The sequence below is a fragment of the Pipistrellus hanaki genome, assembly GCF_964339955.1.
Source record: "Pipistrellus hanaki genome assembly, chromosome: 11".
NCBI classification, from domain to species: domain Eukaryota; kingdom Metazoa; phylum Chordata; class Mammalia; order Chiroptera; family Vespertilionidae; genus Pipistrellus; species Pipistrellus hanaki.
The window spans coordinates 52095068-52112208 of NC_140513.1; the positions used below are offsets into that span (position 1 = coordinate 52095068).

General features: G+C 35.8%; 1 protein-coding gene across 3 annotated transcripts in view; it reads left to right on the forward strand.

Annotated features, from left to right (window-relative positions):
• The window catches only part of CCDC171 (coiled-coil domain containing 171), a 223331-nt gene that overhangs the window by 62148 nt on the left and 144042 nt on the right, over positions 1-17141 (forward strand). For 2 of the 3 annotated variants that reach the window (XM_084898221.1, XM_084898222.1), the window contains 4 exons: positions 9318-9424; positions 11157-11246; positions 12237-12437; positions 15266-15433. In XM_084898221.1, the coding sequence (XP_084754347.1) occupies positions 9318-9424; positions 11157-11246; positions 12237-12437; positions 15266-15433 (566 nt within the window). Of the gene's footprint in view, positions 1-9306; positions 9425-11156; positions 11247-12236; positions 12438-15265; positions 15434-17141 lie in introns of those variants that run through there. The other variant, XM_084898223.1, reaches the window with a different exon arrangement.

Here is a 17141-nt window from a genome sequence, read left to right on the forward strand (position 1 = left end):
TTAAATACTTTTACTTTTCTACTTCAGCTGTCTTTGCCATCCTGTCAGGCTTGAATTATTGAGTTGTTTTCTGACTCTATTATATTCTTTAAAAAGGACATAAAATTAAATTCCTTATACTTTAAAATTGAGCTCCAGAGCTCTGTGTTGTTTTTTAATGTTTTTCCTACTGACTCATTATTTATAAACTTTTCTTTTCCTCCTTATTTCCTATTTCTGTTCCATCATCCTTCTTTCCATCTTTCTCCTACCCTTCCTTCCTCTCCACATTCCTTCTTTCCTTTTTCTTTAAACCTGACCTTCCTCCCTTTTTCCTTCCTTCCCAATTTAATTTTTTTTCTTCACTCCCTCCCTCAGACCTGCTTTGTTCCCTCCCCCATTTTTTCCTTCTTCCCATTCTCCTTTTTAGCTCTACCAGCTCCCATTTATTTATTTATTATTTTTTAAAAAATGTATTTTATTGATTTTTTACAGAGAGGAAGGGAGAGGAATAGAGAGTTAGAAACATTGATGAGAGAGAAACATTAATCAGCTGCCTCCTGCACATACTGGGGCTGTGCCTGCAACCAAGGTACATGCCCTTGACCAGAATCGAACCTGGGACCCGTCAGTTCATAGGCCGATGCTCTATCCACTGAACCAAACCGGTTAGGGACCAGCTCCCCTTTAAAATTTTTCTTCCCTTCCTCTTTCTCTCTCATCCTACCTTTCCCATATATTCTTTACTTACTTCCACTATTTTAATATTTATCTATCTACCTGCCTAATTATTCACTATCATTTATCTTTTTTTCTTCTCTGACTCCTACTTTTAAAATATGTCCCCAGTACACATATATACTTGATTTTCATTATAGCTCCTACAGTTCACTCAAACATCCTCTTTTCTTCTTTAATTCTATCTCTATTGACTCCTTGATAATGTTCTTCCCTCCCTCCCTTCTTAAAGTTTCTGTTCAGGGTGGGGCAGGGTTAATGGCCAGATGTTTGCCACTCCCACTTCCCAGGCCTCCCCACTGCCATCCTGTTCCCATTCCCTGCCTGGGATGCCTGGCCCACGGGCTGAGGCCCGTGCGGCCCAGAAGCTGCTGCCGCGAAGCAGGAGCACCTCCACCCAGAAGGTCTTGGACCGTCCACCACTTCTTCTGGGACCCGTGGGCGCCTCCCTGCCAATGGCCAGTGTTGGGAACCACCGCCTTTCTCCTGCATCTGGGTGGAGCTCCCACCCCTTGCTGGGTGCACCTGCTCCTTTCCACCTCTCCTGTCCACCCCTCCCCTCACCACCCCTTCCCTCGTGCAGCCCCTCGTTTCCTTCCCTTTTCTATTCCTGCATCTTTTTTTTGTTACCTTTCTGTATTTCTTTTTCTCCTCTCAGCCTGTCTGCATGCAGGCCTGCCTTCCTCTCCCTCTCCTTTTTTATCCCCTCCTATCATATCCTATGCTACCCCCGGCCTTGCAGCTGCCTGAGCAGAGGGCTGGGACACAGCCTGCTGATCCAGTCGTGATGTGATGCTATAACAGATAATTTGCATATTTCTCTATTATTAGTATAGATAAATACATACACGTGTATAGATAGAAATATATATCTTATATAGCTTATATACCTTATATAATATATATTATGTTTACCTATATACATATAGATATACATATGAAAGATTTATTATGGGAATAGCTCAGTTACAGAGGCCCAGAAATCCCATGATCTGTCCTCAGCAAGCTGAAGAACCAGAAAAGCTGGTGGTATAATCCAGGGTAAATCCTGGCGTAGGGACGCCCAAGAACCAGGAGCTCTGATGTCCACAGGCAGAAGAAGATGGGAGTCTCATCTCAAGAAGAAAGAGAATTTGCTCTTCTTCCATGTTTTTGTTCTCTTGGGAGGGTGAGTAGGGGAGCAATGGGTTAGATAATGTCCACCCATATTGGCGAGGGCAAATCTTCTTTACTTAGTCTACTTATTCAAATACTAATCTCTTCCAAAATACCCTCACAGACAAACCTAGACAGATCAGCTATATTGCGTCCTTAGCCCAGTAAAGTTGACGCATAAAACTAACCATCATAGGTTAATTTTTATAGATGAGGGCAAGGATATTTATCTCTTTTATTTACTAATGTATTTTAAACAGCTAGGACAATACTTGGTGCAAAACAGGCACTCAATAAATATTTTTTGAATGTGAATGAATGAAAGTGTGATTGAATTAATACTAGATTGAAGGTCTAGATTACATTTGCATTAAATATTTGAGGTTATAAAGATAGCCATAGATTCTTTAAATTACAGCAGTTTTTTGGTAGCAACCTACACAGAGTCACCTGGAAGAATAACCTTCAAGAAAAGATGCACAAACTTACATGGATCACAGAAATGCCACCTTAATTGCCTACTCTCATTAGACAAGATAGCCTCAATTTATTTGATCAGGGTCATTTGTTTTTTCCTATTTCTACTTTCCACTCTACTTTCTGATATCTCATTTCTTTCCTGATGGAAATTCTTATAGTAGGATGCGCATAGGGAGAAATCTTTTCCCACTTTGAATCCAAGTAGTCTTTCTGCCTTGAGCGTTTCTTCTAATACAATTTCACCTCTACTTGAGGATGCTAGCAAACTTACAGAATGTGACTTTTCCTTCATTTGGTTCATAAAAGTAAGTTTTTGTTGTGTCTCAGTCTTGGCTCCTCCTCAGGGTGATGACTTTTGTGTTGACTGAGACAGAGCCCTCCAGTTTGGCAGCTGGAGGAAGTTCTTCCCTTGTGGAAGTCATTTGTACTGTTCCAGAGGTATGTCTTTTCTTTCTGCTTGAGTGGCTGAAGGTACCCTTGGCAATAATAGTGACAGTGATGTCTTTCGGCATGTGTATGTCACCTGGAAATTGGGCAGTTTCAGGGACTGCTATTGAGAAAATCAGGATAAGATTTTTTTCAGCAGCAGTCTCTGAAACTGCCCTCTCTTCTTTTAATAAAGGATCATTGCCTTGAACGTGTATTTTCTTGAGAATTTTAATTGTTTTGGTGAACCTCATGGTTGGTACATTTTAACTACGAGATTAACGCGTTACAGAGAAGCCGAGAATGCCTATAACAGCAGCACATGGAGTCATGGTCTCTTTTGGTGTCATTTGCCAATTTCTTCTCTTTCCCTTCTCCAAATTCACTGAAGTTTACAAAACAAACTTGCCCTACTTTATCGTGGTCATAGCTTAAGTTTGTGAAATCCAAGGGAGTGAAATAACTGAGAACTGGTTCATCCAGTGTTATAGCATGTGACAGGAGTTTTTCCTTTATTAAGGCATACTAGCATTTCATGGTATGTATATATGACATTTGTTTATCCATTCATTCATTGATGGAAGTTTGGGTTGCTTCCACCTCTTGGCTATTATGAATAGTGCTGGTATGAACATGTATGTAAAAATATCTTTTCAAGACCCTGCTTTCAATTCTTTTGGATTGAAAGTGGGATTGTTTGTCTATTAACTTTTATCACAGAACATGAATGTACTAATAGGTGCCCCATGGGATGTCTTGCATTCTAGACATACCATTTCTTATGACCAATTTTCCCTTGATAATCAAGACTAATTATTCTGATACAGAAGAACCTTCTTTGTTTTTCGGTTTCCTGGCATAAGGAGCTGAGAAATAACTGGGTGACATTCTCAGTTTCCATTTCAGTGGAGTTACTGCTATGTCCCATGGCGGAAGCCTTTCTTCTTTGGGAATTAAGAGTTAGACCAATAGAGCCTATAGTTTCTGGGATGGGAGGCAGACATTTCACTAGTGGACCATTAGATGTAATAGTGAGATGAGCCACTCCCTTTTCCAATATTTGATTCCAGGATCTGTGAATTCTGGCTATAGGAGAAACACAGCATGTATCATTTGTTGGCTCAGAGCACATACTATATACTGAAGCATATTATCCGTGTCCTATAGAGTGTTGCCATCTATCCAGCACCATGAATCTTCAAAAGGCCATTCTGCTATTCTGTATGCCAGCTACTTTGAGGGATGAGAAACACAGGAATTCTATGAAAATTAGACCATTTCCCATACTTAATTTGCTATAAAATTAAGTTCCCTAGTCAGAAGCAGTGTTATGTGAAATACATAATGGTGACCAAGGTATTTTATAAATTCATAGATGTTGATTTCAGCAGAAGTATTATGATTAGGGAAGAAAAATATATATCTAGAGTAATTCTACCTTAGTAAGAATAAAGCATTGCTCATTCCATGATGGAAGTGACATAGTATAATTAGCTTTGCCACCAAGTGGCTGGCTGGTCCACCTAGAGAATAATGCCAGACCACGAGTTTAGTGTTTGTTTTTGCTGTTGATAGATTTGACATTCAACAGGCGTTGTAATCCTATCAGTCTTGGTGAATGGAAGTCTATGTATTATTCGTCCTTGCTGCCATGACTCCATTTTCATCCATGACTCTGTTGCTGTATGGATAATGGCTGACATCCACAGAATGCTTCGTCTTGGTCTCCTGATTATTAAGATACTGAAGTTGATCTCGGCATAATGACCATTTCAAGAGGTCATAAACATACTCTTGCCTAGACTACCATGTTACCAGTTTTCCAGTTGTGATCTCGTTGAGTCCCTGACTATTAAGCCAAACTGTTAGCTACAACCCATAAGTTGGTGTACATTTTTTACCTTTGATCATGTCTCATTTCAGGAAAAATGACAATTAAGTTTATTACTTGAAGTTCTGTCTACTGGGAGGATTTTGCTTCACCACTGTCCTTCACGGTCACCTTTGAGTGGAGCTGTGGTGCTGCAATGGTCTACTTTCAAGAAGTGTCCGATTATCATACAGATCTATATATGAAGCCCATATTTTTCTTAATTAGCCAGCTGATCACAGGAAACTTTTCATGGGTCCAGGATTTGGGTTAAGAGAGAGCAAGCAATGTAACAAGAATAGGATTCATGGGAATCTGTACTACTTGCTCCTACAACTTACGTGTGCCTTCAGGACTTGCTTGGGCCCAGTTTTGCATATACACTTTCACTTTATGATAGAGTGCTATTGTGTACGTTCAGATTATGGGTTGGTAGATCAGACAGTACCATTTTATTATGGGCAACTTATGGTAAAATAGTGACCATGAATGCAGATTCTGCTGAGACTGGTAGCCTGTCAAGTCTAACGCTGATTTTCAAGAGGAGAACAGTTATTTGTAGAGGATGGCTTGCTCTGTTCCAAAATCTTAAAAGTTCACACTAGCTTCACTTCTAGGGACCTGCCAAACCTGACTTGCTTGAATTCGAGCAGTCAGAATGATGTCTTGGTAGAGAGCTAAGTGGAACATGTGATGCCTGAAATGGAGAATTGATCAAGATTTCTACAGACTAGATTATGATGGCGGGCTAGAGTTGCTGTAGCTCTGAGGTAGGGCAGTCAAGGTATATTGCTGGCCTTGTCAGTTGAAAGAAACTGTTTTGGTGGTTTTTATTAAAAGGATAAAAGAAATAGCTTCATTCTAAGTTGTCAAGAATATACTGATTTGCTCTAACAACAAAACTACATTTAAAAACCCCCCAAAAAACTACATCTTTAACTGCATCTAAATTGGAGTCACATGTGATTATGCTTGCAGTAATTTACTGTCATTTTCTAACATCCATATACAGTCTGCAGAAACCAGATAGGTGAATTGAATGCTGGTATGGTTGGAATAACTATCCTTTTTATCTTCTAAATCTCTGTAGTCTCTCAAGGAATGTGGCATTACTTTTAACTTATTTTCCTAGGTAAGAGTAACTTAGGTAACCTTCATTTGCTTTTTATCCCCTATAAGTCCCTCTCTCCATGTGTCAGGTAACCAATATGGATAGTGTGCCAGTTTCTGCATTTGTCTTTTCTAACTATGCATTCCAAACTGGGGACATAACTGTGAGGTGGGTTCAAGTATCTTCTAGGCCCACTGGAGACAGACCTTGGCCAAAACTCAGTTAACCACTTGACCTCTATAAACTCCAACCCTATCTAGTGAACCACAGTAGCATTTTAGTGTCCAGTTACCCTTTATAAGTGCGGTTAGCTTCTCTTTCCTAGTGCATGATTATCCTGGTAAAGGGTTGCATGATTCTTTGAGAACCCATCCTCTTTTTTTCTTTGAGAACCCATACTTTTTTTTTTTTTTTTTTTTTTTTTTTAAAGCTCAGTCCTTTGTCTTATCTTCTCTCTCCATTAATTCTTCCCTTTAGGAGACTAAAGTAGGTAAGACAATGCTTGAGAAGGTGGAGGAGATAAGAGTCACCTCATTCATTGCAATTTTACTGTTTCTATTGTGGAACAGTAGATTACTGAGGTAATAACACCAACTTGAAAAATAGTGGTTTATCTGAGTCATGTAAAAATACTTAGTTTTTGAGATTGTCTAAAGGGAAACATTTAAATAGAGGGCTTGGAATCTTTTCTTATGCTCTGTTCCCTCCTGTGAGCTTGAAAAGATTACCCTGAATGTACTTAAAAGTGAGAGAGATTGAAATAGGCAGGATGATGTGAAAATGTAGGCTGCTGCCCATGTCAGAGACACACACATACAGGGTGAGGGACAAACAACTTTAGAAGATTTTCAGTTGTTGTTTCTGAAATACAAAGTGTTCTGAAGCATTCTTTTTTTCATTTGGACTTTGACTTTTGAAAAGCCATTTATGACCACTATTAAAACAATTTTTTTTAAGACTTACTTTGATAGGAAAACTTTAATAGCCTATTTTTTGGGTGGCCATAGTGCAGTAATTAGACTATTATTAGATTAAATTAAATCAGTTAGTAAGGTCCAGGGTCCTGAGTGATCCTTTCTTTTTATTTATAAGCATTTTGCCAAGTAAAGGGACTAGTATCTATATATATAAAAAGGCTAGGTGACCCACCATATGTCTATCTGACTATCCAACCAACCGACCAGCTGGTAGCTATGATGCACTCTGACCACCAGGAGCAGAAACCACAGGCATGCAAACAAGGAACAGATTGATGAAGCTCAGAGGGAAGTGGGGAGAAGGGAGGGCAGGAAGATATTCGCTAAACATCTTTTATGCATACTAGAGGACTGGTGCATAGATTCGTACACTGGTGGGGTCTCTTGCCCTGGTCTGTGGGGATCGAGTCAAAAATGGCTCTCCAACATCACCTGAGGAGTCCTGGATTGCAAGAGGGCACAGGCCAGGCGGAGGGACCTTTCTGGTGCACGAATCTGTGCACCGAGCCTCTAGTTTAAAAATAAACATCAGCTTGCGCATGCACGATACATATAAAGCTCTCACTGGTGCCAATTACATGCATGTGTTTCAATCTGTCATTGTTGATCATGAATTCTATTATAGAGAAAGGTTGAACAGTAATATTAAAATATTTCTTCTAATTAATTTCCTTTTAATGTGCATGAATTTGTGCACTGGGCCACTAGTATTTATTTATTTATTTATTGCAGGTCACTAGTCTTTTATAATGGATGGATTGGAACATAAAACATTCTTTGTATTTCAACTGAACTTTATTGCATAAACATTTTCAGACAAAGAAATGAATCTTTATTTTATGCAGAATATAGAAATTTATATGGGTCAGTTAGGAGAGGGCATTTTGTTTCTTACCCCTCAATATTCATATTGAGATGATTTTATTCTTTTGAATTTTTAAGAGGAAGTTTTCTCCCTTATTATAAACGCTAGCAGATTTTAGTGTCCTTTAATGATTTATTCATGGCCTACTTTTGTAGTAGTAAAAGAAAAGAATTATATATTACTTTTTAAAATCTTGTGCAAGAGAGCAATTTTTAAAATATATATTTGGGAAGACCTTTAATTAAAATTTTAATGAGTTGTCTTTTCAACTCATAGTCATTATAGAGATTGTCTTCTCCATTATTACGGCTTACTGCAGTGTCATGCCCCCGGCTGGGACATGTGTTTTTTTTCATATTACCTTTGTTTTTTAAGTTTATAGTCTTCTCTTTAGGAAAATCTGAGGTGTATCCATACTTAAGATAGTATTTAAATTATACTATGATGAATGTAATAAATTTATTTATAAAATCTTGTCTAAGATTAAAATACTAAAAATAATCAATTCTCTGAGTTGGTCTATCGTTAACCAAACATTTCCCTCCTTTTTTTCATTTCTTTCCTTTCTTACTGTGTTCTTCCCTATTCCCTTAAGTTCTATAATTGCACACTTGAAGAATGGATGAATGATTTTATATAATTATTTGCTTACTGTCTCTCCTCTTTTTTTACTGTAAATTCTGTGAGCATAGACTATACCAGTCTTGTTTATTTGTGTGCCTAATGCCTAGGATTAGTACATATTAATAATTCTGTAAATTAGTTGATTGAATGAATCAATGAATAATAAAAGATATCCCATGAATGCTTTTAAAACAATTATCTTTGTTGAAATGTGTTTCTTGTCTATTGAAGGATTTAGAATGTATATTACAGGGAGAAATAATAGGATAGAATATATTGGAATAAGTATGTTTTAAAATTTGCTACTTGTTTTTTTTTAGTTTTTTTTTTTTTTAACAAAGCATAGTACAATAAGCAATCAATTTAAAGTGGTTTTTGAAACTAAACTTTTGATTATTTTGGATTAATATTTTGAACTACATTTCCCCATGTGACCTTGATTAGCTCAACTAAAAAGCCTAACAAAATTAAAATAGTTTGAGGGCATAATACGGAAATACTCATATTTTTACAAGGAGTATCAGTTTTAAGCGTTTTAATTGAAACATGATGTGGGCCTATGTAGATAATAACATATTCATTATTTTAAATTGAAACTTGAGAATTTTAAGGATTGAAAAATATTTCCAAGCATAACAGAAAATTATGTGCCCTTGGGTTCAGAAATTATTATTTTAGTTAAATAGGCCTGACTGATCAGAAACACAAGGACCGAAGTAAGTGTATGTAACTCCCAAAACAATGTTAGTGTAGACTGTTCATTTAATTGTTAGATATCAGGTGTGTACAAACACTTTGATTACGAGATAGAGGGGGGAAAAAAGAGTTCACTACTGACTATAGTGTGGGCCTTGTAAGGTATGAAATGGCCATAAATTAGAACTTGGCATATTATGAACTTAATTTGACCACTTGTTTAGAAAGACTATTAATATTTGACTATACAGCAGTGCACTCTGAAGAATGATTCAATGCAGTGTTTCTTAATGTCTTTTCAGCTCTGTCTAATTGCAATATCTCTGTTACTGTTTGCTTAGCTTTTGTCTCCTTGTAATGTGAAGGGTATACTTTTCATCCTAAGTTTTTCCCTAGGCGTCCCCAAAGACAAAGCTAAACCTCCCAGCTTCTCTGTTGTCCTTGAGACTCTGAGGCGTACCTTGACAGATTACCAGAACAAGCTGGAAGAGACTTCTAATGAGGTAACACTTGCACTGTTTGGCTCCACACATATAGCCTTCGGCCTGCAGCAGTATGTATCCCTTGCTTGTTACAAAGGTCAAAAAAATTGGGAATATTGACTTGGCAGCTTCACAGATATAAAAAATAATAAATTATATGTCACTGTTCTTTAAGTGTGGCCTAAAGTCGTGCCTCATTTATGTTTTTGTAACTTAGGTCACACTCTTATTTTCGAAGTTATAAAGACTCTGCTACTCTTGGACTTCAAAATCTATTTTAATTTAATATAAAAGCTATGCAAGTCATTTCACTTAATATGTGTTATATTTAAATTTTAATGTGGTTTTATGAATTTGCAATAGGTAGTGGAAATTTAGATGTTAATATTTTAGGTTAAGATTTCTACAGATTGTAAAAGTCTGAATAAAGAAGAGATGCTAGTTTTCATTCTTTAAAGTGAGTAAAGTGTTGATATAAGTTTTTAAAAACAATTGTCTCTTTGATGCAGCCTGGAAGTTTTTTAGTTTGCCAATTGAAAAAGCTCATGCTTCTATTTATCATCTCATTTGTATTATTTACTGTGTGGGTTGATAATTTTCTTGGGTATTAAAATATTTAATGAATCTGTGCTTTAAAAATTGAAGAGTTTGCTTAGTTACATTTTGTCAAATTAGAGAATATAAAGTAATTACATTAAATATAATTAGTAAAACAACAGACATTGTTTGAACCAAAAACAGCATGAAAATTTAATGTTTATCCTTCTGTTCATTTGTTTCATTCATACAATATGAAGACTATAAAACTATTACAGTTCACATTTTAGAAGGGGCTTATTTTACTTTAGTTTAAGAAGATAAATAAAGAAGGAAAAGTGAGCCTTCTCAGTTGTTCAAAAGGCATAAAAGAAAGTGACCATTGAAATAATTAAATTTCTATAGAGAATAAATATTGCTAAGTCTTTCCCTGTGAGACAAGACAACCTATATTGTTAGTAGTTTATGAAAGTCTTCTGAGGCCTCGGACTGGAAGCTGCAGGGTAACTAGGAACATATTACCCACAGCGAATTGTTATTTGGGAGGATGGATGTCACATGATCCTCAGCACAGTTGAAAAGTCGGCTCAGCAGGCTTTGGCTTAGTAATGTGCTTTGTTGTGAACCAGTGCCAGAGACAGCAGTGGGGAGACCAAGGGGGTGGCTGCAAAGAAAGCAAAAAGAGCAGTCTGACAGAAAGAAGAATGAACTGTCAAAGAAAATAAATCACAAGCAGAGCAGGACCAACTGATGACCTGCCACAAGCCTTCCCAGTAGGACTGCATGTGACCGACCCTGAAGTTGTCATATGGAGTGAGAGACCAGTGAATACCCTCATGATGTATGGAAAGAACAGTCTTCTGCTCTGTCCTTTTTTCTTTCCTTATAGATGCCACCGCTTCTGGCATTTTGGTCCAGAAGGATTTTAAGAATAAAGTTATATTTGCTTATAGTGAGAAAGAAATCCTTTGTCTGACATCTTGTGAAAAGATAATAATATCACTGACGTTTTAAGCTTGAATGCTTTCTTTTTAACCATCTGAGCTTGTGACAGAAATTACCTAGTTAACCAAAAGAAATTTTTAAGACTCTTCATTACTATTCAAAAGTGTATGTTAAGTAACTGCATAAAAAACATTTAAAGATTAGCTTTTGAGCTACCAATCCTTGAAAAATATAAAAAAGTTATTTACGTTTTTTTTTTTTTTTTTATCAGCTAAACAGTGTGAATGATGCCAAGGAAAAGATATCTACTGAACTTGATTCTACCAAACAGAAGATAGAATCTCACACTAAAAATATAAAGGTATTGATTTAAAAAAAACTTCTTCTATTGTATTAAGAGACAAATGTAATTGTTTAGGGAAACTTTATGGTAGAGATATCTGAAAATATGCTTTCTATTTCTTATTAAGTACATTTGGATACAACTTTAATTTTTATTATTGATCAAAGTAACAAGAATGTTTTTCATTAAAAAATAAAACTTGATTAGAAATTGTTCTGATTAATGGAAACATTTATTCCCAGACTTAATTACAATACCATGGATCACAAATTTAATGTTTAATGTCTGCTCTTAGACACATAGTAAACATTTTACATAAGCACATCAATATTTGGGGTCAGTTTCCATCATTTTGGGTGGAACCATTGTTTTTAGTACGTCATGCCTAGTAATGGGCCAAGACCATGCCTAGTAATGGGCTCAAGTCCAGGAAAATTGTTTATTTTATTTTCTGTGCCATTTTTATGTAATATGTTTTTGCAGAACTGAAGCAGCTCTCAGAGTTGCTCAATAGTGTTGTTGTTGGTTTATATTGCATTTATCCTTGACATACTTTATAGAATTTAAGATTAAGGAATAAATAGTTCAAAAATTTGTGCCACATATTTTAGATTTATATTAGCATTTGGGATTTCATGGAGAAGGCAATGTTGTTATATTAAGTATAAGATTTAGTCTTAAAATGTTATTTATATGGTATTTAAAGATTTTGGGGTTACCAAATTATATTTTTTTAATGGATTGAAAGAAAAGAACTTCTTGGAATAAGCTGTCTTATTAACACTTTATGTTTAAATGCTAAAACAACAAATTTTCTAATCTTACAGCTACAATAATTGTACTTAAACAATATGTTCAATAAAAAAACCATAGTTTTTGACAAATGCTTCCCTTTGTGATTCTTTTATGGTAAAGTTTTGGAAATCTTCATGTGGATTTTATATTTATGCCTCCCACCCCTATATTGGCCTGCCATCATACGGCCTCTATTTTTGATGTCTCCTACAGGACCTTCAGGACAAACTGGATGATGCCAATCAGGAGTTGAGTCATTTACGCAGTAAGTGTGCAGACAGAGAGGCTCTGGTCGGCACTTTAAAAGTGGAGCTGCAGAACGTGCTACACTGCTGGGAGAAGGAGAAGGCACAAGCGGTCCAGTCCCAGTGTGAACTGCAGAAGCTTTCCCAGGCTTTCCACAAGGACTCCGAGGTACCACCTGAGTCAAGATGGCCGTTTCACTAGTCTCAGTTTCATAAGTTTACATACTTCAGCTGCCTGTTTTTACTCTTATTTGATTTAATAAAAAAATTCTGAGCTGATCATTTTGAAATATGCATGCCAGCTGCAAAATCAGTCACTCCATTACTCTGTGCCATCCTGTTTCAAGGAAGAAGTAATGTAGATTAACCCTTCTATCACTTGTACAACTAACTTATCGCAATAACTGTGATCCTAACAGTCCTTTCAAGGTTGGCTTGATTGCTAATGATAAAATTATTATTATTTTTTTTTAGATTTCAGTATTTAGTAGCTAGGCATGGTAGAAAGAATATGTGTTGTTTGTTTTTTTGTTTTTGTAATCAGAAAGAACTGGACTTGGGTCCTGGGGCTTTTATTTACAAACTATGAGTATGAACAAGTCACACGGCTTAGTCTCTCCACATCTGAGTTTCTTTATTTGCAAAACAGGAATAATATTTACTTTAATAGCCAGTCAGTCTCCTTGCTCTTTATATAAAAATTTAGGAAAAAAACCCAACAAATCCCACAAAATTAAAACTTTATTTGGGTGCCCTAGAGAGTGGCTTTCCATTTTCATTTTCATTTATTAACCACTTCTTAAAGTATGATGAAAAAATTTCATAGTATGAGCTGGGTGAATGGAATTATATGTTCTTTTACCCAGGGGATGTGGAGCTAGTCTGGCTAGTGTGAAACTGGTTTATCTGAGTCGTCCGGCATATTGAGTTCATTACTTCAACAAATATGAACATGCATGCCAAAAGCGTAGAAAGGAAACATTCCTTCCCCTCTTCTTGCAGTCTGGGATTTAAATTGTGTCCACATGAAGGGCCTGGAATTGTTCTACACATCAGATAGTGATTAAAGTAAAGGAAACTAGAAGCCTGACTATATTGTAAAGTCAGCATGTCTACAACAATGTGGTTGGGTTCAACATGTGTGAATTGATTTTGGATCCTGAGATTCTCTTTTCACGCCAAATGGATGATTATCATGCATGGTTTATCACAGCCCAAGCAAAAAGGACATAATGGCGACACAATGAATTATCCTTGAAGATGAACTCTCAATGGCAAAATGTGCAGGGAGGAGGTTTTAAGTGCCTGAACATTACATTTGCTTAGTTATATTTAATAAGATTTTTAAACATCTCAACCCAGTTGAAAATACAAAAGACATCTTTAATTGCTTAAAAAAGAAAATGGCATAGCATATTTATGAAGACTTCTGATATGCTAACTCAAGTTTATGATTTTAATCACATATTTAATTTTCTTTTGTTTTTAAATTGTTATGTTTGGAAAAAAGTAAGGTGGCATATAGAGAATTAAGATATGTGTATCTTAATTTCTCACAAAAGAAACGTTGCCCACACATTTCTAATTATAAACTTTTACATATGCTGTATTCAGTTTTTTTTTCCTTCTATTTGAATATGTTTTCATTGATTTTAAAGAGAGGGTAAAGGAGAGGGAGAGATAAAGAAACATCAGTGAGAGAAACTACAATTAGACAGAGGGAGAGATATTACAATTAGAGCTGCAAAGAAACCAATCGGCTGCCTTCTGCATACCCCCTACTGGGATTCTGCAACTTGGGCATGTGCCCTGACCAGGAATCAAACCAGTGACCTCTTGGTACATGGTATGTCACTCAACCAACTGAGCAACACTGCACATATATTCAGTTTTTCTTATCTAGAAGATGAGGATTTCTATATTTTCCCTCTCAAAATCTCCCCTTTAAACATTTTTTTCCTCATATGTTAAAAAAATCTTGAGGGAATTAATTTTATCTACATAAAATATTCATTTTTCAGCTTCACTGTTCCTTTGTCTTGAGTTCCATTCTTTGGGACTGTACAGGGGAAACATCTTATAAAGACAGCATCGGGCGTTTTAGTAAATAAACTTTCTTTGTGTGTTCAAGATGGGATCATTTTTTTACTGACTTCTTCAGCAGAGTATTTCTAGGTAATTAAACAATAGCTAGTTTTGTTATTGTAATGGCAGTATAATTTTAAAGAACTTTTTCTACATAGTTCTAATTGGACGGTTTTGAAAGGATGTCTTGGACAGCTATGTACATTTTTAAAAATTCTTCCTAGTGTTTGAACACCTACAAATGCCCCTGTGCCAAACACCATATGAACTTATAAGCGGGCAAAATAAATGAGCCCATCTTCCATATCTTTCATATCACTGTCTGCTTTGCCTGAGGGGCTTGGTATAGATTTTCTATAAGTGGTAAGTAAGCTGGAATCTCTGGAGGGGGACGGGAGCTGAGTAATTGTGTACCTGTGAAGTACAGATATTGGCATAACATTTTCTCTGACAGAGTTGAGTAACACTTCTCTCTGTAATGGTGTTTTGACTTAAAATAACATCTGTTTTAGCAAATGCAAATATGAAATTACAGGATTACCACACAGACTTTCAGTTAGGATACCCTGGAAACAACTTGTTCAGATTCCTTCTGTTACAGATGAGGAAGGTGAGGCCTGAACTCACTAAGACCACCTCCTCAGTAGTAGCAGAGCTGGGTCAGAACGCTGGTCCTCTGGCTTATAGATTTCAGAATTTGGTTTTGAACACTAAGTTTAAGCCATTTCCAATTTCTATATGATGCTAGTTTTGATTGTAAAAACAAAAAAAAGTCACAAAGTGATAATAATCTGAGACTTGAGTATTTTGATTCCTTCCCAAGTTTTTGAAATAAATTATTTACATTATATATTATGTGTTTTACTTATAACAATGTTTATATACTGGAATTAATTTCCCTTTTTCTCACAGGAGAAGCTAACCTTCCTTCACACCTTGTACCAGCACTTGATAGCAGGCTGTGTGCTCATAAAACAACCAGAAGGCATGCTGGATAAATTCTCCTGGTCTGAGCTTTGTGCAGTCTTGCAGGAGAATGTTGATGCCCTGATCGCAGACCTCAACAGGGCTAATGAGAAGGTAACTGTCCTCAGGCACCAGATACCTCTATTAAATTCAGTGACATTTGTCCACATCACAGTATCATTAAGAGGGGCTGACATTCATCTTATTTCAAAAAGAATTTGGATGTTAATAATTCAATACCATTAATTATGGCTTGTCTACCACTCAGTTTGATGCCATTGCTGTGGGCACGTAAATGTGACTGAAGTCTGTATGAAGTCTCTAAGCTCCACTTTCTGTGCAGGACATGCTAATACTACTAGCCAGTATTAGCCACAGGGACCTAATTAAAAGAAAATAAATTAATCTTACTGATGAAGCAATTCAAAGAACTTAGCCATTTACATTAATAAACCAACTCTTTATGTTAGCATAAAATAGAAACAAGATACAGTTCTTCAAAAACATGATCTTAAAATTCTTTGCTTAGGAAATAATGAGGCATTAAAAGCAGTTAAAATTTTAAATTATGTTTATAACATTTCTTGAAATATAACAAACTGTGTATTACCAAACCCATTCAGTGCTATAGATTGTAAGAAGTATATATTATAGGGGAAAACGGTAGACTTCTATTATAGTCACTTTATCATTCACAAGCTTAGAAATTCAGTCTTTCAAAAAAAAAAATTTAAAGACTTTCTTTTGGTTATGGAAAATCAAAATGGCTTAGGAGACTTAACATATGTCACCATTAAAAATATTGATTCTTATCCTGGGTCTATTGAACTAGTCAGAACTATGTTTAAGTGGTCTAGTTTCCAGATCTTAGTTATAATGACATTTGCTCTTAAGAGAAAAGAAAAAACTGTTCCCCAAAGTTTATTTTTAACCTTGGCCCAATTTAAGGGTGAGTTAGGACATTTTACCTTGGTCTGATTGGCAAACACTACCATAGGCACTGAGAAATGGGATTGAGGAAATGAGAGAATAAATTGTGAGCCACAGATACTGTTCATGATTGTGAATGTGTGTATCATGGGTTTGAAAATTACTGATAATTAAAATCAATTCATGTTTTAACCCTCTGAGATGCTGTTATGCTTTAATAGATTGTCATAGTTTCAAAACATCATTAATTGTCATACAAGTTAGGTGATTTTCTTTACAATGTTTTGAATGAGAAACAAAAAATGGTTGGAAAATTCTGCTTTATTATATGTTATATGTTTGTAGATATGTAAATCTAATTTAAATACTTACTTTCCCATTGAGATATCTTAATAGATTGAACTTTGGATCTAGAAGTAAGAATATTCTTCTCAATTATTATTATTATTTTTTTTAGTAAAATGGGTCTTAGAATGAGTAATGTTCTTAGAAAGAGAAGAATAAAAGATTTGTCATCTAAGTATACATATGACACCATTTTGCGCCAAAAAATGATAATTTGCTTTACTAATTTCTGTTTCATAATTTCCTTTAAAAATATTTTTATTGACTTCAGGGAGGATGGGAGAGGAAGAGAGAGATAGCAACATCAATGATGAGGGAGAATCATTGATTGGCTACCCTCTATTGGGGATTGAATCCACAACCCAAGCATGTGCCCTGACCTGAAATTGAACTGTGACCTCCTAGTTCATAGATTGACGTTCAACAACTGAGCCATACTGTTTTGACATCATCATTTATTTATTTTTATTTTAACTTAGAATTTTATATGATCTCAAGGAGTAAAATATATTGGAACATTTTTGATATTGTTTTGGAGAATACCTGG